The sequence below is a fragment of the Erythrolamprus reginae genome, chromosome 6, assembly GCF_031021105.1.
Source record: "Erythrolamprus reginae isolate rEryReg1 chromosome 6, rEryReg1.hap1, whole genome shotgun sequence".
In the NCBI taxonomy this organism is placed as follows: domain Eukaryota; kingdom Metazoa; phylum Chordata; class Lepidosauria; order Squamata; family Dipsadidae; genus Erythrolamprus; species Erythrolamprus reginae.
Window position 1 is genome coordinate 6,620,659 of NC_091955.1, and position 26,114 is coordinate 6,646,772.

Below are 26,114 nucleotides of genomic sequence, written 5' to 3' on the forward strand. Positions count from 1 at the left end.
CCGCCCCGAGTCTACAGAGAGGGGCAGCATGCAAATTTAATAAACAAACAGACAAAGAAACAAACAAACCATCCCGGTATGCAGCGAATCCCGATTTCTCTTTGGGTATGTAAATTGTAGCAAAAGCTCTTACTATTAATTTCCTCCGGGTCTAATTTTCAGTTCCCTGGTCAAGGGAGGATTCATAGATGTTTGCTACAGGCGTCCTGACACACTCTTAATGCTAAAGATACCAGTTCGCTCGTAATCTGGCATGGTTTCGCTTCCTTAAATGTTTGTTTTCCATTCGTGCATTTTTAAGGCTGTTTAATTAAGGGATTGTTGTTGTTGTTGTTTAGATTTCTAGAGATTTTCTGTGTGTTTTGCAATTGAAGAACTTGTTCAAAATACACCACGGTTTATACATTGGGACTCGTGTTTGATCATTGTATTATTTGTTGTTGTTGTTATTATTATTATTATTATTATTATTATTATTATTATTTCAGTACAACACAGCAAACGAGGTCACTATGTTGGATTTCGTATTTTATCACCAGTCGGGCGCTTCCCAAGCACCTAGGACTGCGTAATGTAGCAGCGAATTATGTTTGCCGATCCCAGTAAAGCGGCCTTTTGCAATTGACAGATGGAGATTTTGTCAATTCCGATGGTATTCAAATGTCCGCTGAGATCATTTTGTACTGCGCCCAGCGTGCCAAGTACCACTGGGACCATTATTATTATTATTATTATTATTATTATTATTATTATTATGTCAGTACAACACAGCAAACGAGGTCACTATGCTGGATTTCGTATTTCATCACCAGTCGGGGCGCTTCCCAAGCACCTAGGACTGCGTGATGTAGCGGCGAATTATGTTTGCCGATCCCAGTAAAGCGGCCTTTTGCAATTGACAGGTGGAGATTTTGTCAATTCCGATGGTTTTCAAATGTCCGCTGAGATCCTTTTGTACTGCGCCCAGCGTGCCAAGTACCACTGGGACCATTATTATTATTATTATTATTATTATTATTATTATTATTATTATGTCAGTACAACACAGCAAACGAGGTCACTATGTTGGATTTCGTATTTCATCACCAGTCGGGCGCTTCCCAAGCACCTAGGACTGCGTGATGTAGCAGCGAATTATGTTTGCCGATCCCAGTAAAGCGGCCTTTTGCAATTGACAGATGGAGATTTTGTCAATTCCGATGGTTTTCAAATGTCCGCTGAGATCCTTTGGTACTGCGCCCAGCGTGCCAAGTACCACTGGGACCATTATTATTATTATTATTATTATTATTATTATTATTATTATTATTTATTAGATTTCTATGCCGCCCCTCTCTGCAGACTCGGGGCGGCTCATAACAGTGATAAAAACAATACATGGTAACAAATCTAATAATTAAAATCTAAAATAACAATTTTACATTAAAAAAGTCTAAAAGAAAAAGACCCCATGATATAAATAACATACACGCAGTCATATCATACACAAATTACATAGGCAAGGGGAGATGTCTCAGTTCCCCCATGCCTGTCGGCAGAGGTGGGTTTTAAGAAGTTTACGAAAGGCAAGGAGGGTGGGGGCAGTCCTAATCTCTGGGGGGAGCTGATTCCAGAGGGTCGGAGCCGCCACAGAGAAGGCTCTTCCCTGGGTCCTGCCAGACGACATTGTTTAGTCGACGGGACCCGGAGAAGACCAACTCTGTGGGACCTAACCGGCCGCTGGGATTCATGCGGCAGAAGGTGGTCTCGCAGCCAGTCCTAATCTTGAATTCCGTCCCAAGCCATATTTTTCGTAGTATAAGATGCACCTTTTTCCTCTCTTCTAAAAAGGCTGAAAATTTGGGTGCATCTCATACTCTGAATGTAGCTTTTTTGAAGCTTTTCCCCCAGCCCTAACAAGGCACTAATGATTTTCCTGGCTCTTCCCCGCCTGCAGGGCTTTTTTCATTGCTACTCACTCGAATAATGTTTTTTTTCCTCTCTGTCTTGCAATCTTTTTCATTGCTACTCCTTCCAAATAATGTTTTTCCCCCAGCTCTAAGTCTTTGCAGGCTCTTTTTTCATGGCTACTCACTCTGAACAATGCTTTTTCCAGCCCTATCCAAGTGCTAACAATCTTGCAGGTTTTTTCATTGCTACTCTCTCAAATAAGGTTTTCTTCAGCCCTAACCAGGGGATAAAATAATGTGCTGAAACTGACCAGACTAAGGATGCTGGCCACCTAGTAGGCAGATTTGTTCCCCTTATTTTCTTCCCCAAAACTCCGGTGCGTTTTATATTCTGAAAAATATGGTAATTATTAAAACGAAGAAGAGTCATTTGACTTCATGGAAGCTACATCCAATAATTTCTTCACATTTGGTACCAAATACCAAGGGTGCCAACATTGCTTGTAATCCGGCACGGTTTGGCATCCTTAAATTTTTTATTTTCCCTTCATGCATTTTTAAAGCTGTTCAACCAAGGGATCGTTATCAAGAACTCACTGATCCCACTTCTTTTTTTAGCTTCTTTTTGGTTTTTTGTAGCTTTCTAGAGATTTCCTGGGTGTCTTGCATTTGCAGAACTTGTTGAAAATACGCCATGGTCGAGTTGTGACTCGTGTTTGGTCATTACCTCCGGAACCGCCTGCTACCGCACGAATCCCAGCGACCGATAAGGTCCCACAGAGTTGGCCTTCTCCGGGTCCCGTCGACTAAACAATGGTCGTTTGGCGGGCCCCAGGGGAAGAGCCTTCTCTGTGGCGGCCCCCGGCCCTCTGGAACCAACTCCCCCCGGAGATTAGAACTGCCCCCACCCTCCCTGTCTTTCGTAAACTACTCAAGACTCATTTATACCGCCAGGCATGGAGGAGTTGAAATAGCTCTTCCCCCTAGGCCATTACAAGTTATGCATGGTATGTTTGTGTGTATGTTTGGTTTTATAATGGGATGAGCCGGGGTGGCGCAGCAGGTAGAGTGCTGTACTGCAGGCCACTGAAGCTGACTGTAGATCTGAAGGTCAGCGGTTCAAATCTCATCACCGGCTCAAGGTTGACTCAGCCTTTCATCCTTCCGAGGTGGGTAAAGTGAGGTCCCGGATTGTGGGGGCAATAGCCTAGCTCTGTTAAAAGGTGCTATTGCTAACATGTTGTAAGCTGCCCTGAATCTAAGGAGAAGGGCAGCATAAAAATCGAATGAATGAATGAATGAATGAATGAATGAATGAATGAATAAATAAATAAATAAATAGGGCTTTTTTAGTTGTTTTTTATTACTGGATTGTACATGTTGTGTTTATTATTGCTGTTAGCCGCCCAGAATCTGCGGAGAGGGGCGGCATACAAATCCAATAAATAATAATAATAATAATAATAATAATAATAATTATTATTATTATTATTATATGTTGTACACAGCCAGCCGTAATCTCGAAGATGTATTTTTCAGAGTATAAGATGCACGCTTTTTTCCCCTAAAAGAGGCTGAAAATTTGGGTTCATCGTATACTCTGAATGTAGCTTTTTTAACGCTTCCCCCCCCCCGCCCTGGACAAAGCGCTAATGATCTTCCTGGCTCTTAGCGGCAATCACGTCATTAATCGGAACACGCTGCAGTGATTCGCTGACACAAACCTGGCAAGAAAAGTTGCAAAATGGGGCAAAACTCACTTTTGACCAATTACTCACTTAGCGGCATAAATTCTGGCTCAGTTGTCGTAAGTTGAAGACTACTTGTGTCTACTTCAGAAGTTGTGAAGGCTCCAAGACTGGGAGTTTTTAAGAAGACTTTGGATAAACATTTGTCTGAAGTTGTGTAGGGTTTCTTGTCTAAACAGGGGGTTGGACTAGAAGACCTCTAAGGTCCCTTCCAACTCTGTTGTTGTTATTTTATTCACAAAAAACAGTAATACACAGCGAACAAGATTTATATGCGGGATTTCGTATCACAATATCACAAATTGAACTTTTCCCAAGCGTGATGCATTTTTCCATGATGCGCGCAGATCCAAACATAGTGGCCTTTTGCAACTGGTAGATCATGATTTTGTCAATGTTTATTGTTTTAAAATGCCGGCTGAGGTCTTTTGGCACAGCACCCAGTGTGCTGATGACTATTGGGACCACCTGTACTGGTTTATGCCAGAGTTGCCGTGGTTCGATTTTAAGATCCTTATAAGTTTCTCTGATTGTTTTTCATTAATTCGGCTGGCGACATCCATGATCCACACTTTTCCCCCCTCACAATTGTGAGGTCCAGTGTATTGTGTTCTGAAACCTTGTCAGTTTGAATTCGAAAGTCCATTATTATTATTATTATTATTATTATTATTATTTTATTATTATTATTTTAAATATTTTAATTGATTTTTTCTTTAGACAAACAATACCGACAACATTTAACATTTAAAGGAGCTACAATTGCTCCGCTAGTCATAGAAGTCTAACTAATACAGGGGAAAAAATCTAACTGTGATCAGATCAATACAGAAAAACAATTAATAATATTCTACATCTATGTTTCCATTTTGATATTATAGTTCACTTAATTAAATCAATTCTAATATCAAAATATGACATTCAATTTTATATTTTCATTTTAGTAATATAATTAAACTAATTAAAGTCAATTAATTAAACAATTATTATTATTATTATTGTTGTTGTTGTTATCATCACCACCATTATTATTATTATTATTATTATTATTATTATTATTATTATTATTATTATTATTATTATTACCTTGGCAGGCTTCTGTGCATTATAAATATTTCGATAAGGTGTCTTTATCAAAATCCTAATGATACTATTTTGATCAATACTGATCAAAATCCGAAGGATTTTCCTACATTTTTTCATAGAGAGGACTTCTGGAATCTGGAATCTCTTTGGCAGCTCCTTTTTCAGCTGTTATCAAAACCCCCCTTTTTTAAAAAAAAGAACAGAACAGAAGGGATAGAGTTGGAAGGCAACTTCGAGGTTTTCTTGTACAAGCCTGCTCAAAACAGCGATGGCACTGCAGGCTACTTCAGCGAAAGGCAAGGAGGGTGGGGGCAATCCTGATCTCCGGGGGGGAGTTGATTCCAGAGGGCCGGGGCCGCCACAGAGAAGGCTCTTCCCCTGGGCCCCGCCAGACGGCATTGACTTGGCTCATCACATTATGAGCCAGGGTGGCACAGTCATTAGAGTGCAGTACTGCAGGCTACTTCAGCCAACCACTATCTGTAGTTCAGCAGTTCAAATCTCACCACCGGCTCAAGGTCAATTCAGCCTTCCATCCTTCCAAGGTGGGTAAAAGGAGGACTTAGATTGTTGTGGGCAATATGCTGATTCTATAAACCACTTAGAGAGGGCTGTAAAAGCACTATGAAGCGGTAGATAAGTCTAAATGCTATTGCTATTGCTAAGAAGTAACATCCCAGACAAACTGCCTGTCCAGTGTCTTATTAAAGACCCCCAGTCAGGGGTAAAATGTTACCAGTTCAGCCCTGTTCAGACGTACCGGTAGTGGCGGGCGGCCGCTGGTGGTTTGGAGGTTAGGGGATGACATTACGGAATCCGGTAATGAGTTCCACGCTTCGACAACTCGATTGCTAAAGTCGTATTTCTTGCAGTCAAGTTTGGAGCGGATAATATTGAGCTTGAATCTGGCTGCCGATCGGTTTCCGGTCACAATTCAAAGTGTTGGTAATGACCTTTAAAGCCCTACATGGCATTGGGCCAGAATACATCCGGAACCTCCTTCTACCGCACGAATCCCAGCGGCCAATAAGGTCCCACAGAGTTGGCCTTCTCCGGGTCCCGTTGACCAAACAATGTCGTTTGGCGGGCCCCAAGGGAAGAACCTTCTCTGTGGCGGCCCCGGCCCTCTGGAATCAACTTCCCCCGGAGATTAGAATGGCCCCCACCCTCCTTGTCTTTCGCAAATTACTCAAGGCCCACCTTTGTCACCAGGCATGGGGGAGTTAGGATATTCCTTCCCCTAGGCCATTACAAGTTATGTACGGTATGTTTGTGTGTATGTTTGGTTTTTTTTTTATATAATAAGGGTTTTTAGTTGTTTTATTAAATTGGATTGTTACATGTTGTTCTTTTATCATTGTTGTTAGCCGCCCCGAGTCTGCGGAGAGGGGCGGCATACAAATCCAATAAATAATAATAATAATAATAATAATAATAATAATAATAATAATAATAATAATAATGTGCTCTTGTGTTGTTGTGGTTGAAGCTGAAGTAGTCGTTGACCGGCAGGACGTTGCAGCATATGATCTTGTGGGCAATACTTAGACCGTGTTTAAAGCGGTGTAATTTCCCCCCTCCTCTTTGCATCCAATCAATATTTTTGCAGACCGGCTGGGTAACTTTCCCCTAAAACAAGACAAAACAAATGCTAAGATGTGTTTCGACAGGCAGCCTGGTTTTTTTTGGGTGGTTTTTTTTTTGGAGAAGCATCTGGTTATGTCAGTCCAACCTCGGGTGGAGAGAGAAACACCCCTCCTTCCCTCCCGTACGGAATAAATGGTATTTCCTGCTTTCATAAACAGTCATGTGCATTACATGGCCAAGCCGAGGATGTTGCCTCTCGAGCTCTTTTTCCATTTCCTAGCGTCGGGTCGGTCTCCCCGCCGAAGCGCTGGGGACTCTTACTACGGACGACGGCAGTTTTTGCAACAAAGGGGGAGAGGAGAAATCCGGGAGGGAGAAGAGAAGAGGCTCCTCTTTTAGATAAGGCCTCGGAAGAGAAGGGCAGGCAGTCGTTTTGGTTGTGAATATTTTCTGATTTTTCCAGAAATCAAGCAGAAGATTAAGCTGCTGATGTCAGTTAACTCTGAGAAGTCCAGCTCTTCAGAAAGGTACTACTTATGTAGCATCATCTGCATGAAAAACGACTCCATCGGTGTGGTGTTGCTAACACACAGCGCAGAATATATATTATTATTATTATTATTATTATTATTATTATTATTATTATTATTATTATTATATGCATATATATATGTATGTATGTATATATATGTGTGTGTGTGTGTGTGTGTGTGTATGTGTGTATATATATGTAATCTATTTATCTATATATATCTTGCATGCTCGCTTTTGTACGATTGGGTCGAGCTCGTGTTTCGGTTGAGCTCCGTTACTTAAATTTAAAAAAATAAATAAATAAGAGAATTGAAATTTCAGCTGTGCAGCATGCAACCCCCCCTCCCAAAAAACCCCCCTTCCTGTGGAATTAATGCCCCCCCCCCTGTACGTGCCTGTGTGTTTATATTTTTGCTGCAGTCGGTGGTGTCTTTGTGCTCGTCTGTCGTTTCCACCGGCAAATCCATCTTGATTTTTTTTTGCAAAAAAAAAATCCCAACAGAGAGAGAAAGAGGGGGAGGAAAAGAGAGAATGAGAGAGAGAGAGAGAGAGGAGAGAGATTGTGTGTGAGAGAGATAGAGAGAGAAAATGAGAGAGAGAATGAGAAACAGGGAGGGAGAGAGGGGGATTTTTTTTTGAAAAAAAAAAAATAAGGCTGTGGCAGAACGGACATTGAAAAAAAAAACACACAACGATGCTTGAATTTTTAACCTTGCAGAAAAGAGGCATCGTTCAAAGCACGATTTGTGCCTGTGTGTTTGTGTGTGTGTGTGTTACAAGGGAGTGTCCTTAGCAAGAGCTTAGGAATTGCAAACCTATGAATTAGTCACATTCGGGCGGCGAGAAAGAGGACGGCTGTGATGCTGTTTCGAACCTCTGCTAAGAAATGGAACAGTCATTGCAAAGCGCGTTGCCTCCTAACGCCTGCAGGTAAGGCAGAATTATTCGGAAGCATCCCGAAGGCAAAAAAAAAATTGGCATTAACCTGCCCGTTTGCTCACGTCCATGCCTCGCACGAGTTTTCAATTCAGATTTATGTAGCAAGTGGGGGACTTCCTTTACCGTGAGCTAGCAAGCAACCATCTTTTATTTTGGGGGCTTGTGTGGTTCATTTTTATTTTTTATTTTTTTTGCCGCCGTTAGGAAATACGATCCATCGGACGGTGTTTCCCACGTCGTATCGCCGCTGCTCCGAAATGCATGCATCGTTGTTGCTTTTTCCCTCTCCCTCCCATATTCTCCATTTCAATGCACGGTTTATTCTGACGTTCCGTTAGCCATTTCTCTCCTCTTGAAGATGTGACATAATTGAAGGAGACATGTTTTATGCCCGGTGTGCCCATCCAAACGCACGGTGGAGGATGGAATCTGCGTGAAAACAATTGGAGCTAATTAAGGAAGAGGCTAGGCACATCGTTAAAAAGACACAAATATGTACATATTTGGATGGTGTGAAAAAGTAGGGGCTTTGCAAACAGAACACCAGGTTCACACCAGTGGGGGGAAAATATGGAGAGAAAGGCAACCATCGAAAAGAAGGGGACATTTATTTTCCTTTTTTAAAAAAAGGATAGACAACGTAATACGAGAAATAAGGTTTTAAATCGGTGTGCAGGGTGGGGTAGAGAAATAAAAAAAATAAAATCCTTGATATGTGTGGGGGTTTTGGTTCACCCCTCCACCATCCTTAGTGGTGCATTTCCAGGATTCGAGCAACGGATTGCAAAATTGAGAAGATAGAGAGATGGTTTATCGGTTCTCGGGAAAAAAACCCAATCTCCAAATCTCAAATGCTAATTTGGGGTTCGGCGATATGGGTCCCCCTGCGCCCCGGTTCTGTACCGGCTATAAATATAATGCCAATAAAATGGTGGTAATGGTGACGGAAGCTCGGGATGAAAATAGCAAGGAAAACTGTGATTTATTTATTTTTAAATAAAGGGTTCTCTGTTAAGGAATGGATGCCTTCTAGGTGGGGTAGTGATGGAAGCCAAATTATATTTGTTCGAAACCTATGCTGCATTAGGAAATAACTTCGTCACCGGTTTGCCAAGGGACATGTTTTGAATTGAAAACTGGATTAGACTTAAGCCTGTTCCCTGAATTCAGGAAGAACTGAAATTATATGATTCTGTCTGATTTTGATGATGCCCATCCCTGCTTCAGGAGGAAGCAAATTTTAGGATGAAAAACACTGTGCCAATGGAGTCTTGGGGGGGAGGGAATCCTTGTTTTTTTAGGTGAAAATACAAATATGTGAGACCAATGTGTATTCTTTTGTGTAATTTGGGTAGTGATTTCTGACAGTCTCAAAATGGGGTGAACAGTGCAGTCAGGCGGTAGGGAAAGCAAGTAGGATGCTTGGCTGCAAAGCTAGAGGTATAACAAGCAGGAAGAGGGGAGATTATGATCCCGCTATATAGAATGCTGGTGAGACCACATTTGGAATACTGTGTTCAGTTCTGGAGACCTCACCTACAAAAAGATATTGACAAAATTGAACGGGTCCAAAGACGGGCTACAAGAATGGTGGAAGGTCTTAAGCATGAAACGTATCAGGAAAGACTTCATGAACTCCATCTGTATAGTCTGGAGGACAGAAGGAAAAGGGGGGGACATGATCGAAACATTTAAATATGTTAAAGGGTTAAATAAGGTCCAGGAGGGAAGTGTTTTTAATAGGAAAGTGAACACAAGGACAAGGGGACACAATCTGAAGTTAGTTGGGGGAAAGATCAAAAGCAACATGAGAAAATATTATTTCACTGAAAGAGTAGTAGATCCTTGGAACAAACTTCCAGCAGACGTGGTTGGTAAATCCACAGTAACTGAATTTAAACATGCCTGGGATAAACATATATCCATCCTAAGATAAAATACAGGAAATAGTATAAGGGCAGACTAGATGGACCATGAGGTCTTTTTCTGCCGTCAGACTTCTATGTTTCTATGTTTCTATTTAAATGAGGGCTATTACATAGGAGGGAGATCAAACCAGTCTGGAAAGCTAGTTTTATATATATTACAATATAGCTGTAATTCCAGTCCTTTTGCATGATTCTATAAAGATATGTAGATTTAAAATTTTTAAAAATGATAAAACACACATAGCTGTTTGCAAAATGTGGTTGAGTTCCACAAGCCTGTTTTGTGTGTAGGAGTATCTCATTTGTAGGGAGTTAAGAGAAGGCAACATTTGAATTAATGGATTTGCACTGAACTTGGACTTTTCTCATCCAAAAAATACCTTTTTCACCTTGATTATTATTTAGGAAAAACGGCCTTTTGTTTTTTTCATGTATCTTCTCGGGGAAGGACGTGCGGAATTAGGATCTTGGGTAAAATGGCCTGTCGGTTTGAAAATTGTGGACTTTTACATGGAGATGTGGTGCCTTTGCACACTGTCAGAGCATTGGCATGGCCCAAGTGTGGACAGCATTAAGAATGAGTGATGTTTGCGCATCCTTATAGGCCCGGCCGTGAAAACAGCAGAAAATATATTCAGAATATACTAATATATTCTGCTATAATGTATAATATAGCCGCCCCAAGTCCTCGGAGAGGGGCGGCATACAAATCTAAATAATAATAATAATAATAATAATAATAATAATAACAACAACAACAACAACAATAATAATAATAACAATAACAACAACAATAACAACAACAACAATACTACTATTACTACTACTTCTACTACTGCTACTACTACTACTACTAATAATAATATGCTTCTTAGTGTGACGGTAGTATGTGCAGAGCCGTTCATGTTCATGCACATTTTATACCTAACGTGTTACGTGTAGCGTGTGATACTGCAAGTTTATAAAGTGATGCTTTTCCCCCCTTTGTACATAGTGGATGTTTAACATACGGGCAGTAGGCGAAAGACCACACACTATTTTGTTAATAAAGGAGAATATTGGTAGCATCAAGGACCCCACAGTCTTCCTCCTCCTCCTCCTCCACTCCATAAATCCCTACTAGCATTGATGATGTACCTAGTTTGGCTAATGAACAGCCAAGAGGGGGAGAGGGGCGGCATACAAATCTAATTAATAATAATAATAATAATAATAATAATAATAATAATAATAATAATAAAACAACCAAGCTCAAAAAACACCAAGGACCCACAGTGCTTCTCTCCTCTTCCTCTTCCTCTCTCCTCCTCCTCTTCCTCCTTCTCTCTCTTCCTCCTCCTCCTCCTTCTCTCTCTTCCTCCTCCTCCTCCTCCTTCTCTCTCCTCCTTCTCTTCCTCCCTTCTCTCTCCTCCTCCTCCTCTTCCCTCCTCCTCTTCCTTCTCTCTCCTCCTCCTCCTCCTCTCTCTTCCTCCTCCTCTCTCTTCCTCCTCCTCCCCCTTCTCTCTCCTCCTCCTCTTCCTCCTTCTCTCCTCCTCCTCCTCCTTCTCTCTCCTCCTCTTCCTCCTTCTCTCTCTTCCTCCTCCTCTTCCTCCTCCTCTCTCTTCCTCTTCCTCTTCCTCCTCCTTCTCCTCTCTCCTCCTCCTTCTCTTCCTCCTTCTCTCTCCTCCTCCTCTTCCTCCTCTTCCTTCTCTCTCCTCCTCCTCCTCCTTCTCTCTCTTCCTTCCTCCTCATCCTTCTCTCTCCTCCTCTTCCTCCTTCTCTCTCTTCCTCCTCCTCCTTCTCTCTCCTCCTCTTCCTCCTTCTCTCTCCTCCTCCTCCTCCTTCTCTCTCCTCCTCTTCCTTCTTCTCTTTCCTCCTCCTCCTCCTCCTTCTCTTCCTCCTTCTCTCTCCTCTTCCTCCTCCTTCTCTTCCTCTCTCTCCTCCTCCTTCTCTCCTCCTTCTCTCTCCTCCTCTTCCTCCTTCTCTCTCTTCCTCCTCCTCCTTCTCTCTCCTCTCTTCCTCCTTCTCTCTCCTCCTCCTCCTCCTTCTCTCTCCTCCTCTTCCTTCTTCTCTTTCCTCCTCCTCCTCCTCCTCCTTCTCTTCCTCCTTCTCTCTCCTCTTCCTCCTCCTTCTCTTCCTTCTCTCTCCTCCTCCTTCTCTTCCTCCTTCTCTCTCCTCCTCCTCCTCTTCCTCCTTCTCCTCTTCCTTCTCTCTCCTCCTCCTCCTCCTCCTTCTCCCTCTCTACAATCCCTACCTCCTTCTAGTATTGATAGTGTTACCTAATTAGGTAATGAACAGTCTGCAAGAAACAGACAAGCTCAGAGAGCAACAAGGGGCCCACAGTTGTCGTTGTCGCCTCCTCCTCCTCCTCTTCTCTACAATCCTTTCCCCCTTCTAGACTGACAGTGTTACCTAGTTTGGTAATGAAAGGTCTTCAGGGGAAACAAACAAGCTTAGAGAGCAACAAGGGCCCCATCCTGAATTTTACAAATAAAAATAGCAAGCTCTCTACATGGGGCTACCTTTGAAAAGTGTTCGGAAACTCCAGATTGTGCAGAATGCGGCCGCGAGAGCTATCGTGGGGTTACCTAGATTCGCCCACGTCTCTCCAACACTCCGTGGTCTGCACTGGCTGCTGATCAGTTTCCGGTCACAATTCAAAGTGTTGGTAATGACCTATAAAGCCCTACATGGTATCGGGCCAGAATATCTCCGGAACCGCTTTCTGCCGCACGAATCCTAGCGGCCGATAAGGTCCCACAGAGTTGGCCTTCTCCGGATCCCGTCAACAAAACAATGTCATCTGGCGGGACACAGGAGAAGCGCCTCCTCTGTGGTGGCCCCGGCCCTCTGGAATCAACTCCCTCCAGAGATCAAAACTGCCCCCACCCTCCTTGTCTTTCGTAAATTGCTTAAGACCCACCTGTATCGCCAGGCATGGGGGAACTGAGACACCTCCCCCAGGCTTATATAGTTTTATATATGGTGTGCTTGTGTTGTATGGTTTTTTTAATGACGGGTTTTTTAGATGTGTTTTAATTATTAGATTTGTTATATTGTTATTTTGTTACTATTCTTGTTGTGAGCCGCCCCAAGTCTGCGGAGAGGGACGACATAGAAATGTAATAAATTATTAAATTAAATTATTAAGTATTTCTTCATTAGCCAAGATATACCTACTTTTTATTTTTAGGGAAGGCCTTGATTTTTCAGACGTTCGCCTCACCACTGCTCGAAGTCGCAGCGGCGCTGGCAAAAGTGACTTGCGAACGATCCTCACACTGTATTATTATTATTATTATTATTATTATTATTATTATTATTATTATTATTATTATGTATTGGATTTGTATGCCGCCCCTCTCCGTAGACTCAGGGCGGCTAACAACAATGATAAATACAGCATGTAACAATCCAATACTAAAACAACTAAAAATCCTTATTATAAAACCAAACATACACACAAACATACCCTGCATAAATTGTAAAGGCCTAGGGGGAAGGAATACAGTGTTCCCTCGATTTTTGCGGGTTCGAACTTCGCAAATAGCCTATATCACGGTTTTTCAAAATATATTAATTGAAAAATACTTCGCGTTTTTTTCCTATACCACGGTTTTTCCTGTCCGATGACGTCATACATCATCGCCAAACTAATAATTTTTGCAAATAAATAACAAAAAAAATAATTATTGTTAATAAATAATTATGTTTATAAATGTCAGGATCACTAAGTGTCTTATTCAATGGTGAGTACCCAGTAATAATGGTGAGTAAATTGATGTTAAGGGAATGGTAAATGGTAATTTAGGGTTTTAAAGTGTTTAAAGGCTTGTGATACTGTCCATAGCCAAAAATGGTGTATTTACTTCCACATCTCTACTTCGCGGAAATTCGACTTTCACGGGCGGTCTCGGAACGCATCCCCCGCGGAAATTGAGGGAACACTGTATCTCAGTTCCCCCATGCCTGACGGCAGAGGTGGGTTTTAAGGAGCTTACGAAAGGTGAGGAGGGTGGGGGCAATTCTAATCCCTGGGTGGAGCTGGTTCCAGAGGGCCAGGGCCGCCACACAGAAAGCTCTTCCCCTGGGTCCCGCCAAACAACATTGTTTAGTTGACGGGACTCGGAGAAGGCCCACTCTGTGGGACCTAACTGGTCGCTGGGATTCGTGCTGCAGAAGGCGGTCTCCACGGTTATTCACCCTACCAAGTTTCAGGTGCTTGGCAACTGGCATGTACTTATGGCAGTGGTAGCGTAACCGTCACCGTTTGTGGCCTTTTACGCTGGATTCCAACAAGCAAAAGTCAGCGAGGAAGGCCTTGATTCACTTAACAACCGCACAATTAGTTTAACAACAGTGGCTCTTAACAACCGCTGGCAAAAGTGATGGCAAAATTGGGTGGGACTCTGTTAACGCCTGCCTCGCTTAGCGACAGAAATTCAGACCTCAGTTATGGCCGTAAGTTGGGGACTCCCAGCGGTATGTCTTCCATTTTATATTTTTATGTTGTAATTTTTATTTCAAAGCATTTTATTGGCATGTTAATTGCACTGGCATCCCTTCGTCTCGAAAGACCATGGTATCATGCTCTGGATTCCCCAGGAATGTTTATATTCTTAAAATATAACTTCAGATTTTTATTAATTTTTAAAAACATAGAAACATAGAAACATAGAAGATTGACGGCAGAAAAAGACCATATGGTCCATCTAGTCTGCCCTTATACTATTTCCTGTATTTTATCTTAGGATGGATCTATGTTTATCCCAGGCATGTTTAAATTCAGTGACTGTGGATTTCCCAACCACGTCTGCTGGAAGTTTGTTCCAAGCATCTACTACTCTTTCAGTAAAATAATATTTTCTCACGTTGCTTTTGATCTTTCCCCCAACTAACCTCAGATTGTGCCCCCTTGTTCTTGTGTTCACTTTCCTATTAAAAACACATCCCTCCTGAACCTTATTTAGCCCTTTAACATACCGTATTTAAATATTTCGATCTTATCCCCCCCTTTCCCTTCTGCCCTCCAGACTATACAGATTGAGTTCATGAAGTCTTTCCTACTTGTTATATTTAACAACAATATTATATTTTTGTGGCTAAAACCACACGCACAAAAAATGCATGTAATATTTCCTGGTTATCTGGGGTGTGAGTGTTATAGAATCATTTAATTATATTAATAGCTAACGTGATGAAAACGAAGCGTTTCCTTGCGAGACAACACTTTCTGTCAAAAATATAACCTTGGCCCCATTTTTTTTAATCTTTAGTGCTGTTAATCTGTAACAGAAAACAATAAGAAATCAATAAGAAAATATAATAAGGGATGACAGCATAGATTTCAGAATGAAGTGAATCTGAAAATAAATAAAAGGTAGACCAAAAAAAAGGAAATAAAAAAAGAAGATGCATATTGTAACAGCTAAATAGTATGAGAATATTTTTTTATAGCTGTGGTTCTTAAATCAGAAATGTAATTCGTGGCCACATCGAACCGCAATCAGATTTCCCATGGACTTATAGGAAGTTTATATAAAAATTACAGCCGTGACAATATCTCCATGGTTGTTCACTCTACCATGCTGGATTAATCCAAAACTCTTTCTTTCTTTCTTTCTTTCTTTCTTTCTTTCTTCTTTCTTTCTTTCTTTCTTTCTTTCTTTCTTTCTTTCTTTCTTTCTTTCTTTCTTTCTCTCTCTCTCTCTCTCTCTCTCTCTCTCTCTCTCTCTCCCTCCCTCCCTCCCTCCCTCCCTTCCTTCCTTTATTAAATTTGTATGCCGCCCCTCTCCGCAGACTCGGGGCGGCTCACAACAGCAACAGAAAAACAGTGTAAAATACAAATTCAATAATTAGCAAGCTAAAAACCCATAAGTTAAAAAAAACATTCACACAGCATACCATACATAAACAGTATAGGCCTGGGGAAGATATTTCAGTTCCCCCATGCCTGACGGCAGAGGTGGGTCTTAAGGAGTTTGCGAAAGGCAAGGAGGGTGGGGGCTGTTCTAATCTCAGGGGGGAGCTGGTTCCAGAGGGTCGGGGCCGCCACAGAGAAGGCTCTTCCCCTGGGACCCGCCAAACGACATTTGTATTTCATAGATTCCAAATTTTCAGAATATAATTCAGGATCACCCTTATTTACTTTTCGAAAAGATTGTGTAATGTCTTAGTCATCCTATACACCTAGTTAATTGGATTTACTGTATATATAATTGGATATATATAATTCTTTATTGGGCAAGTGTGATTGGACACACAAGGAATTTGTCTTTGGTGCATATGCTCTCAGGGTACATAAAAGAAAATATACACTGGATTTATAACCTCTGTCTCTTTGTAGACTTTGCCAGGTCCAATATTATTTTCTATATTGTTTACATTCCTTTTGCATATTAATCATGGTGAGAAAAATTTAGAACAATTGATCAGTGGAACGGCTTGCCACCAGAAGTTGCGAATGCTCCAACACTGGAAATTTTAAAGAAGATATTGCCTGGCTTTCCTGCCTAAGCAGGGGGTTGGACTAGAAGACCTCCAAGGTCCCTTCCAGCTCTGTTGTTGTTGTTGTTGTTATTACTATTATTATTACTATTGGTATTGTTATTTTAATTATTCCTCCTCCTCCTCCCACTATTATTATTATTATTATTATTATTATTATTATTATTATTATGTCAATACAACACAGCAAACGAGATCACTATGCTGGATTTTGTATTTCATCACCAGTCGGGCGCTTCCCAAGCACCTAGGACAAAATGATGATGATGATGATGATGATGATGATGATGATAATAATCATCATCATCATCATCATCCTAGGTTTTGTCCTAGGTGCTTGGGAAGCGCCCGACTGGTGACGATAATAATAATAATTATTATTTATTGCTATATTGTAGCATTTAGCTGGTATGATGATTTCGTTTAACCATTTTCACGTTATGCACTAATACAGGGGTGTCAAACTTGATTTTATTGAGGGCCGCATCAAGGTTGCGTTTGACCTCCGGGTGGGGAGGGACGAGGGAGGGCCGTAGCTGGGGTGGGCGTGGCCAGGGTGGGCGTGGCCATCTCGCCATCCAGCAGCGCCCTGGTCAGCGAAAACGGAGCCTGGGAGGGCCAGTAGAGACACAGCAAGCTGGTCCTTCGCTGTTTTCAGGGCAGCCCTGTGGGTCAGATCTAAGCACCCTGGGGGCCGGATCCGGCCCGCGGGCCTTACATGTGTTTCTGCGCTACTACATGTGTTTCTAAGCAACTGAAGCAGGATTCCCAAATTATGCTAAGCAAAGGCATGCTTTATAGCAGTCTTTCCCAACCTAGGCAACTTGACGATATTTGGACTTCAATTCCCAGAATTCCCCAGCCAGCAAAGGCTGGCTGGGGAATTCTGGGAGTTGAAGTCCAGATATCTTCAAGTTGCCAAGGTTGGGAAACACTGCATTATAGGATGTTGGGAGTCCATCTTGTCCTTTTGAAAAAAAAAAAAGATACTCTATGTTCAGATTTGCTTCATGGACTTTTTAAATGTGTGTGTGTGTGTAACATATTTTATTGCTGATAGTGAAAATGAAGGGAGACTAGTATATTTCGAGCTTATTTGCTCTCGTCAGCTAGCCATACCCTTACTGGGATTTGAACCTGCAGCCTCTGCCTTGTGACAAAGAATTGTGTGGATGTGTACACACATACACACACTTTGTCTAAACAGAATATTTAGTTTGATGTGTCTGACGTTTGAAAAGAAGTTGAAAATTGAAGAAAGCAGATGGGATGGAGGTGCCTTTGAACTTTGAAGTCAGAGGAAACCACCAAGAATGCCACGGACAGCTAAGAAAACCATCGTGGATCATTGAGTAAATCAACTTGGGGTTCACACTCCAGGGACAAATGGTGGCCAGGTTCAAATGATCCTGGAAAGGTGGAGAGGAGGAAGAGGGAGAAGGGAGGAAGAAGAAGACGGGGGGGAGGAGGAGGAGGGGAAGAAGAAGAAGAAGAAGGGAAGGAAGGAGGAGGGGGAGAAGAAGAAGGAGAAGAAGATGAAGAAGGAGAAGAAGGAGAAGAAGAAGAAGAAGAACAACAACAATAGTAATAATAATACTGTAGTAGTAGCAATAATAATAATAATAATAATAATAATAATAATAATAATAATAATAATAATAATAATAGAAGAAGACCACCATCACCATCACAAGCAAGGTGTATGGAGTGAGTGACAGAAATGATTGATACACAATTGAAAGACCAAGTTGCAATCAGGTCAACCTGGAGAAAAATCTATCGATATGGGGATGTTGCTAATGTTACTACAAACTGAAACTGATGGTACAGAATAAAATTGATAAAGATGCTGCAGTCCATTTTAGGATTGTGACCTTTATAGGGTCAACTCAGATATTATTAAAATCCATTCATTCATACATTCATTCATTCACTTACTCACTCACTCACTCACTCACTCACTCACTCACTCACTCACTCATTCATTCGATTTTTATGCCGCCCTTCTCCTTAGACTCAGGGCGGCTTACAACATGTTAGCAATAGCACTTTAGATTTAAATAAAATTTTAATAAAATTTAAATAAAAGCAATGGGTCTTCAAAATTTGGTGAGTATGTAATAGGTATACCCAAAACTATATTAGAAGAAAATTGCTCCAATAGTAAATATTTGCACACTAAAGAATGGTAAAAAAACAAACCCAAACCTCCAGCAATCCCACAGGTATGAAAAGAACACTTGGACTTGTTGGTTCACATTTTTGCAAAATAGAGTGTTTGCTAAAATAGTCCAAAGCAAAGTCAGATTATGGAAATTTATTTATTTATTTATTTATTTATTTATTTATTTATTTATTTATTTATTTATTTATTTATTTATTACTTAGATTTGTATGCCGCCCCTCTCCGAGGACTCCAAGTCTGCGGAGAGGGGCGGCATACAAATCAATCAATCAATCAATCAATCAATCAATCTTCAAAAAAAGCTGCATTCAAAGTATAAGACGCACCTGATTTTTCAGCCTCTTTTAGGGAGGAAAAAGGTGCATCTTCTACTCCGAAAAATAACTCCGGATTATAGTTGTGTTCTACCCCCCCGCCGCCGCCACAAAGGTTTCCCTTTTTAGACTCGCTTTTCATAGTTTCCCTCTTCGGGATTTCTTTGTTAAAAGAGATGGTAACGGGCATCTTTCCAAAGCAGTTTTCTTGGCTTCCTGATTTCTTCATTCATAGCGTTTTAATTTTTTTGGCGGCTTCTTGCTATTTCTGGCTTTTCCGCTTCTCGTGCTTAACGTCGGAGAAATGACAGGGAGAAATAGTCCCCCTTTCCCCACCACCCTGTTTTCCAAGGGACAGAAACGTTGATGCTAACATGCAATCCTGCAGAGTTGGCATGTTGGCGTCCATTAATCAGCGTTATCTTACGCGGATCTGGAAAATGTGTCTTCTCTAATTAGCTGTGAAAACCTAGCTTTTTTTTTTCTTTTTGCCTGGCCTTGGATGGAGATGGGTGGGAGATCCTCTTTAAAAAAAAAATTAAACATTTTCAAAATTAAAAACACACCAACCAACCCCCGTCCCTCCCCAATAAAACCACCCAAACAATTTTCCTCATTACAAGCGAGTTCATACCAGTATCACTGAATAGTTACTTATTTAAATTCCAATTCCAATGTCATCTGGTGGGACCCAGGGGAAGAGCCTTTTCTGTGGCGGCCCCGACCCTATGGAACTAGCCCCCACCCTCCTTGCCTTTCGTAAACTTCTTAAAACCCACCTCTGCCGTCAGGCATGGGGGAACTGAGACATCTTCCCCAGGCCTATATAGTTTATGTATGGTATGTTGTGTGCATGTTTTTTAAATTATGGGTTTTTAACTTTGTAATATTAGATTTGTATTGTATATTGTTTTCTATTGCTGCTGTGATCCGCCCCAACTCTGCGGAGAGGGGCGGTATACAAATTTTAATAATAATAATAATAATAATAATAATAATAATAATGTTAATGTTATATTTTATTTTTAATTTTTAATATTTTTAAATGCACAATACAAAAACTGAAATCAAAAACAGATATAAACACATTCAAAGAAAGAGGGAAAAAAGGGAAAAGAAAATACTTAACAGAAGAAAAACAAAAGAAATTTTAGAATTACAAAAATAAAATAAAATAACAATTGGAGAGATATTTGCTCTCTCCTTCCTTATTTTGCTTCATAAATTTACAATATAATAATATTCAAACTTGTGGATTACCATATTTATATTTTCATATTTATTTCTTATTATTACTTTATTATTTACATTATTACTATTTACACACATATCCCTTTTTAAAAACATTCTCTTACATACATATGTATAGATAGATCTATTCCAAACTTTGTAATATTCTGGTTTCAATTTTCTTTCATGTAACTCCATTGTCAATTTGTCCATTTTGGTGCATTCCAATCCTTTTATGCTGGATTGTTTAATATTTGTTTTTGAACAATTATGGTTGATAAACCAAAGACCGAACTCCACACTAGAAGTACTTGTTTTTGTGATTGTTTTTAATAATAAGGGTTTTAAATTGTTTTTAACGTTAGATTTGTACATTGTGTATTATTATCATTATCATTATTATTATTATTATTATTATTATTATTATTAATTAGATTTGTATGCCGCCCCTCTCCGTAGTAATTATCATTATTATTATTATTATTATTATTATTATTATTATTATTATAATAATAATAATATCAGCAGTTTGGGAAATATCAGGAATTATCAGGGAATTCGTGAAACAAACGGAATAAATCAGGGGGAAAATATTTATTTATTTTATTTTATTTATTTATTCATTTGTCCAATACACAAATTCATAGGAAGAAAAATAGACATGTAGTAATATATATAAGGGTAAGAGTGAACTTAGAGGAGAGGATATATGAAAGAAAGAAAATATATATGATAAGTGAGAGAAAGGAAAGACAATTGGACAGGGGACGAAAGGCACACCGCTGCACTTATGTACGCCCCTTACTGGCCTCTTAGGAACCTGGAGAGGTCAATCGTGGAGAGTCTAAGGGAGAAATGTTGGGGGTTAGGGGTTGACACAATTGAGTCCGGTAATGAGTTCCACACTTCGATAACTCGATTGTTGAAACCATATTTTTTACAGTCAAGTTTGGAGCGGTTCGTATTAAGTTTGAATCTGTTGCGTGCTCTTGTGTTGTTGTTTAATACAGTGTTTCCCAACCTTGGCAACTTGAAGATATCTGGACTTCAACTCCCAGAATTCTCCAGCCAGCCTTCACTGGCTGAGGAATTCTGGGAGTTGAAGTCCAAATATCTTCAAGTTGCCAAGGTTGGGAAACACTGGTTTAATACAATACTCAAATTGTATTAAAATGTTTCAAAGTCAGGGAAAAAAACCTGGATTGCGCTGCCTGGCAGAGTCAAGCAAACATGAACATAACTGGCCACAACTTGCTTTCTCGGCTACCAATATTTCTCCATGGCTTAGCCGTTTGGTATGACGTCATCTATGACTGTGTCTTAACTAGATTGCAAGTTACAGGGAAATGTCAGGGAAATATCAGGGAATTTCAACCTGGCTACCCTGAGAGTAGACGGAAAGGTTTTTCCAAGGGTTTGTCTTTTGGGTTTTTTTCTGAAAGAGTGGTAGATCCTTGGAACAAACTTCCAGCAGACGTGGTTGGTAAATCCACAGGAACTGAATTTAAACATGCCTGGGATAAACATAGATCCATTGTAAGATGAAATACAGGAAATAGTATAAGGGCAGACTAGATGGACCATGAGGTCTTTTTCTGCCGTCAGTCTTCTATGTTTCTATGTTTCTTTTGGCATTTCTGTTGTGCCCTTCAAGGCCAGCAAATAAGTGGGAAAAAATACCGAGTGTGAACTTGTGATGTTCTTGCGTTTGTGTGAGATCATGGGTCTGAATTGTCACCTGCTATAATAATCCATGAATTGTTACCGGCTGAAGTTAACGTCATCGGACAGTGGCTGCTCATTATTTCTCTTCCCCCTCACTTTTCAATTTTATTCTAGGTCTCTGACCTTTCTTTGTGCATAAAATAAACATCCCCAGAATTCAGGAAAGGGATCTAAACTTCAGCGCAGCTTGCCAGGTAGGCGTAGAGATTGAGAGAGATGACCTTGGGGAAACTAGGTGGAGATGATTTTACTGAACATGAACCAAAAAAGAAAAAAAGAAGGCACTTTTAGCTCAGAAAACGAGGCTGTGAATGGCTCTACCACAATCCCTGAGGGTTCAAGAGGGATAGAGAGAAAAATATACAGTGATCTTATGAATTTAATTGGTTCCGGGACGAGGTTTGTAAGGTGAAACGTTTGTAAGACGAAACAATGTTTCCCATAGGAATCAATGGAAAAGCGATTAATGCGTGCAAGCCCAAAACTCACCCCTTTTGCCAGCCGAAGCGCCCGTTTTTGCGCTGCTGGGATTCCCCTGAGGCTCCCCTCCATGGGAAACCCCACCTCCGGACTTCCATTGCCAGTGAAGTGCCCGTTTTTGCACTGCTGGGATTCCCCCGCAGCATCGCAAAAACACGGGAGTCTGGAGGTGGTGTTTCCCATGCAGGGGAGCCTCAGGGGAATCCCAGCAGTGCAAAAACGGGTGCTTCGCTGGCAACGGAAGTCCGGAGGCGGGGCATCCCAGTGGCCGCGGCTTGGGTTTGTAAGGTGAAAATAGTTTGGAAGAAGAGGCAAAAAAATCTTAAACCCTGGGTTTGTATCTTGAAAAGTTTGTATGACGAGGGGTTTGTAAGATGAGGTATCACTGTACTTCTCAAAAAAAAATAAAGAATGGTTGCAGGAACTAGGTAGGTCTAGTTTAAAGGAAAGAAGGACCAGGGGAGAAACGATAGCAGTCTTCCAATATCTCAGGGTTTGCCCCAGAGAAGAGGGAGTCAAGCTATTCTCCAAAGCACCTGAGAGTAGAACAATAAGCAATGGGTGGAAACTAAACAACTAAGGAGAAATTTCCTGACAGTTAGAACAATTAGAACCGCTTGCCTCCAGAAGTTGTGAATGCTCCAGCATTGGAAGTTTTTAAGAAGATGTTGGATAAAAGTGTTGGTTATGACCTATAAAGCCCTTCATGGCATCGGACCAGAATATCTCCGGGACCGCCTTCTGCCGCACAAATCCCAGGCAACCGGTTATGTCCCACAGAGTTGGCCTTCTCCGGGTCCCATCGACTAAACAATGTCGTTTGGCGGGTCCCATGGGAAGAGCCTTCTCTGTGGCGGCCCTGACCCTCTGGAACCAGCTCCCCCCTGAGATTAGAACTGCCCCTACCCTCCTTGCCTTTCGTAAACTCCTTAAAACCCATCTCTGCCGTCAGGCATGGGGGAACTGAGATAACTCCCCCAGGCCTATACTGTTTATGTATGGTGTGTTGTGTGCATGTTTTTTTGAAATTATGGGTTTTTAGTTTTAATTATTAGATTTGTATTGTATATTGATTTTCTATTACTGCTGTGAGCTGCCCCGAGTCTACGGAGAGGGGCAGCATACAAATTTGAGAGAGAGAGAGAGAGAGAGAGAGAGAGAGAGAGAGAGATATTAGATAGATAGATAGATAGATAGATAGATAGATAGATAGATAGATAGATAGATAGATGATAGGTAGATAGATGGATGATAGGTAGGTAGGTAGGTAGATAGATAGATAGATAGATAGATAGATAGATAGATAGATAGATAGATAGATAGATGATAGGTAGGTAGATAGATAGAGGGATGATAGGTAGGTAGGTAGGTAGATATATAGATAGATAGATATATAGATAGATAGATAGATAGATAGATGATAGGTAGGTAGATAGATAGATTAGATAGGTAGATAGATAGATAGATGATAGGTAGGTAGATAGATAGATTAGATAGATTAGGTAGGTAGGTAGGTAGGTACATTAGATAGATAGATAGATTAGATAGATAGATAGATGATAGATAGATAGATAGATAGATAGATAGATAGATAGACAGTCAGTCAGACAGAGATAGATAAATAGAGAGAGAGAGAGAGATGATAGATAGATAGATAGATAGATAGATAGATGATAGGTAGATAGATAGATAGATTAGATAGGTAGATGATTGATAGATAGATAGATAGATTAGATCGATACATAGATAGGTAGATGATAGATAGATAGATAGATAGATAGATAGATAGATAGATAGATGGATGATAGGTAGATAGATTGATAGATAGATTAGATAGGTAGATGATAGATAGATAGATAGATAGATAGATAGATAGATAGATAGATAGACAGACATTTGTCTGAAGTAGTGTAGGGTCTCCTGCCCAAGCAAGAGAGTTGGACTAGAAGACCTTCAAGGTCCCTTCCAACTCTGTTATTCCGATTTCTTCACAGCATACTTAGGAGTGATAATGAAAAGCGTAGCGGAGTTGTGAAAGAAAGCTTCGGAAATGGCATATGAGAATCAGCAGGTGGTCCAAATATAACACTCCAATTGTCCATCTGTCTTCTCACTTGCAAAGAATTGAGTAGAAAAGTGCAGAATTGGAGGGGTGGGGGTGTCATTTTTTTTAAAGGAAACATTCCTCTTGTACCCCTATCAAACAAGTTTACACAACTGCCAGAATCTGTATTATGGTATTTTTTGGAATAATAATAATAATAATAATAATAATAATAATAATAATAATAATAATTTATTAGGTTTGTATGCCGCCCATCTCTGAAGACTTGGGGCGGCTAACAACAATAATAAAACAATGTAACATTGAAATGAACTAATTATGGTCTTCCTTTTAATGTTGGTATCCTCAAGAATTTTGGACTTTAATTCCCAGAATTCCTTAGCCCACAGAATGGGGAGGAAACCTATTATCGGTGCATGTGTTTTAATAATAATAATAATAATAATAATAATTGATAATTATAATAATAATTGATAATAATAATAATAATAATAATAATAATAATAATAATAATAATTTATTAGGTTTGTATGCCGCCCATCTCCGAAGACTCGGGGCGGCTCACAACAACAATAAAATAATGTAACATTGAAACAAATCTAATATTGAAATAAAAAATATATAAAAACCCCAGCAGTTAAAACCATACAGCACACACATACCAAACATAAAATATAAAAGCCTAGGGGAGATGTCTCAGTTCCCCCATGACTGGCGATATAGGTGGGTCTTGAGTAATTTGCAAAAGACAAGGAGGGTGGGGGCCATTCTAATCTCCGGGGGGGGGGGGAGTTGATTCCAGAGGGATGCATGACTCTGGCATAAGCCAGTGAAAGTGGTCCCATTGGTACTTGGGCACGCTGGGCGCAGTGCCAAAGGATCTCAGCGGACATTTGAAAACCATCGGCCGCTTTGCTGGGATCGGCAAACATAATTCGCCGCTACATCACACAGTCCTAGGTGCTTGGGAAGCGCCCGACTGGTGATGAAATATGAAATCCAGCATAGTGATCTCGTTTGCTGTGTTGTATTGACATAATAATAATAATAATAATAATAATAATAATAATAATAATAATAATAATAATAATAATATAATTTAGATTTGTATGCTGCCCGTCTCCGAAGACTCGGGGCGGCTGACAGCATATAGTATAAAACTGTAATACAAAGACAAATCTAATAATTAAAAACCACATAAGCTAAAAACCCGATATATTAAAAAGTCTTTTACTTTAAACAAAGGAATTGCCTAGTCGTAGGACATAAAGTCAGGGCCAAGAAATCAGTTTGGCCGAACTGGACAGAGAGAGATAACCAATTGTTGCGGAAAGGCCATTTTGAAAGGAGAGCAGCCGTTCCCCATCGTCGTATTAACTTAGCGCTAGTACACGCATTTAGGTTACTTGTTCATGCCGACTGAACAAACAGCGTACATAAATAATATAGGCAGTTTAAGTGATTTGTAAGCAAAGCTTAGACGAAAACACAAGAGGACGTTACTCAGTGGATCCTGAATGACAACACAACGAGCAGCGTTTTTAAAAAGGAACACATGAAGCCTTTTTGCATGCCTACTGAAGAACAAGTAGATTTCTTAAGTTGTTAAACCTTTAAAGTGCACCCTATCTGTTGTCAGTTTTGTTTTGTTTTTTAATTTCTTTTTATTTATTTTCAAACTTTATTTAATTTTAATTTAATTTAATTTATTAGACTTGTATGCCGCCCCTCTCCGAAGACTCGGAGCGACTCACAGCAAAACACAAAGCACAAATCTAATATTAAAAACAATTATAAAAACCCAATTATAAAAACAGTCATACCATCCAATTAAACCATACATAAAATGAAACAGCTAACGGTCAGTTATGTCCCCCAAGCCTGGCGGCATAGGTGGGTTTTCAGTAGTTTGCGAAAG

The 26,114-nt window shown here is 40.4% G+C and overlaps 1 protein-coding gene across 5 annotated transcripts in view; it reads left to right on the forward strand.

Annotated features, from left to right (window-relative positions):
- The window catches only part of SRPK2 (SRSF protein kinase 2), a 124,724-nt gene that overhangs the window by 25,346 nt on the left and 73,264 nt on the right, over nt 1-26,114 (forward strand). Inside the window, exon 3 of one of the 5 annotated variants that reach the window (XM_070755115.1) lies at nt 6,774-6,837. The exons of the other annotated variants lie outside the window; for them this stretch is intronic. Coding sequence (XP_070611216.1) covers nt 6,800-6,837 — 38 coding nt within the window. The 5' untranslated portion in view covers nt 6,774-6,799. The remainder of the gene's footprint in view (nt 1-6,773; nt 6,838-26,114) is intronic. 5 annotated transcript variants of the gene reach the window in all.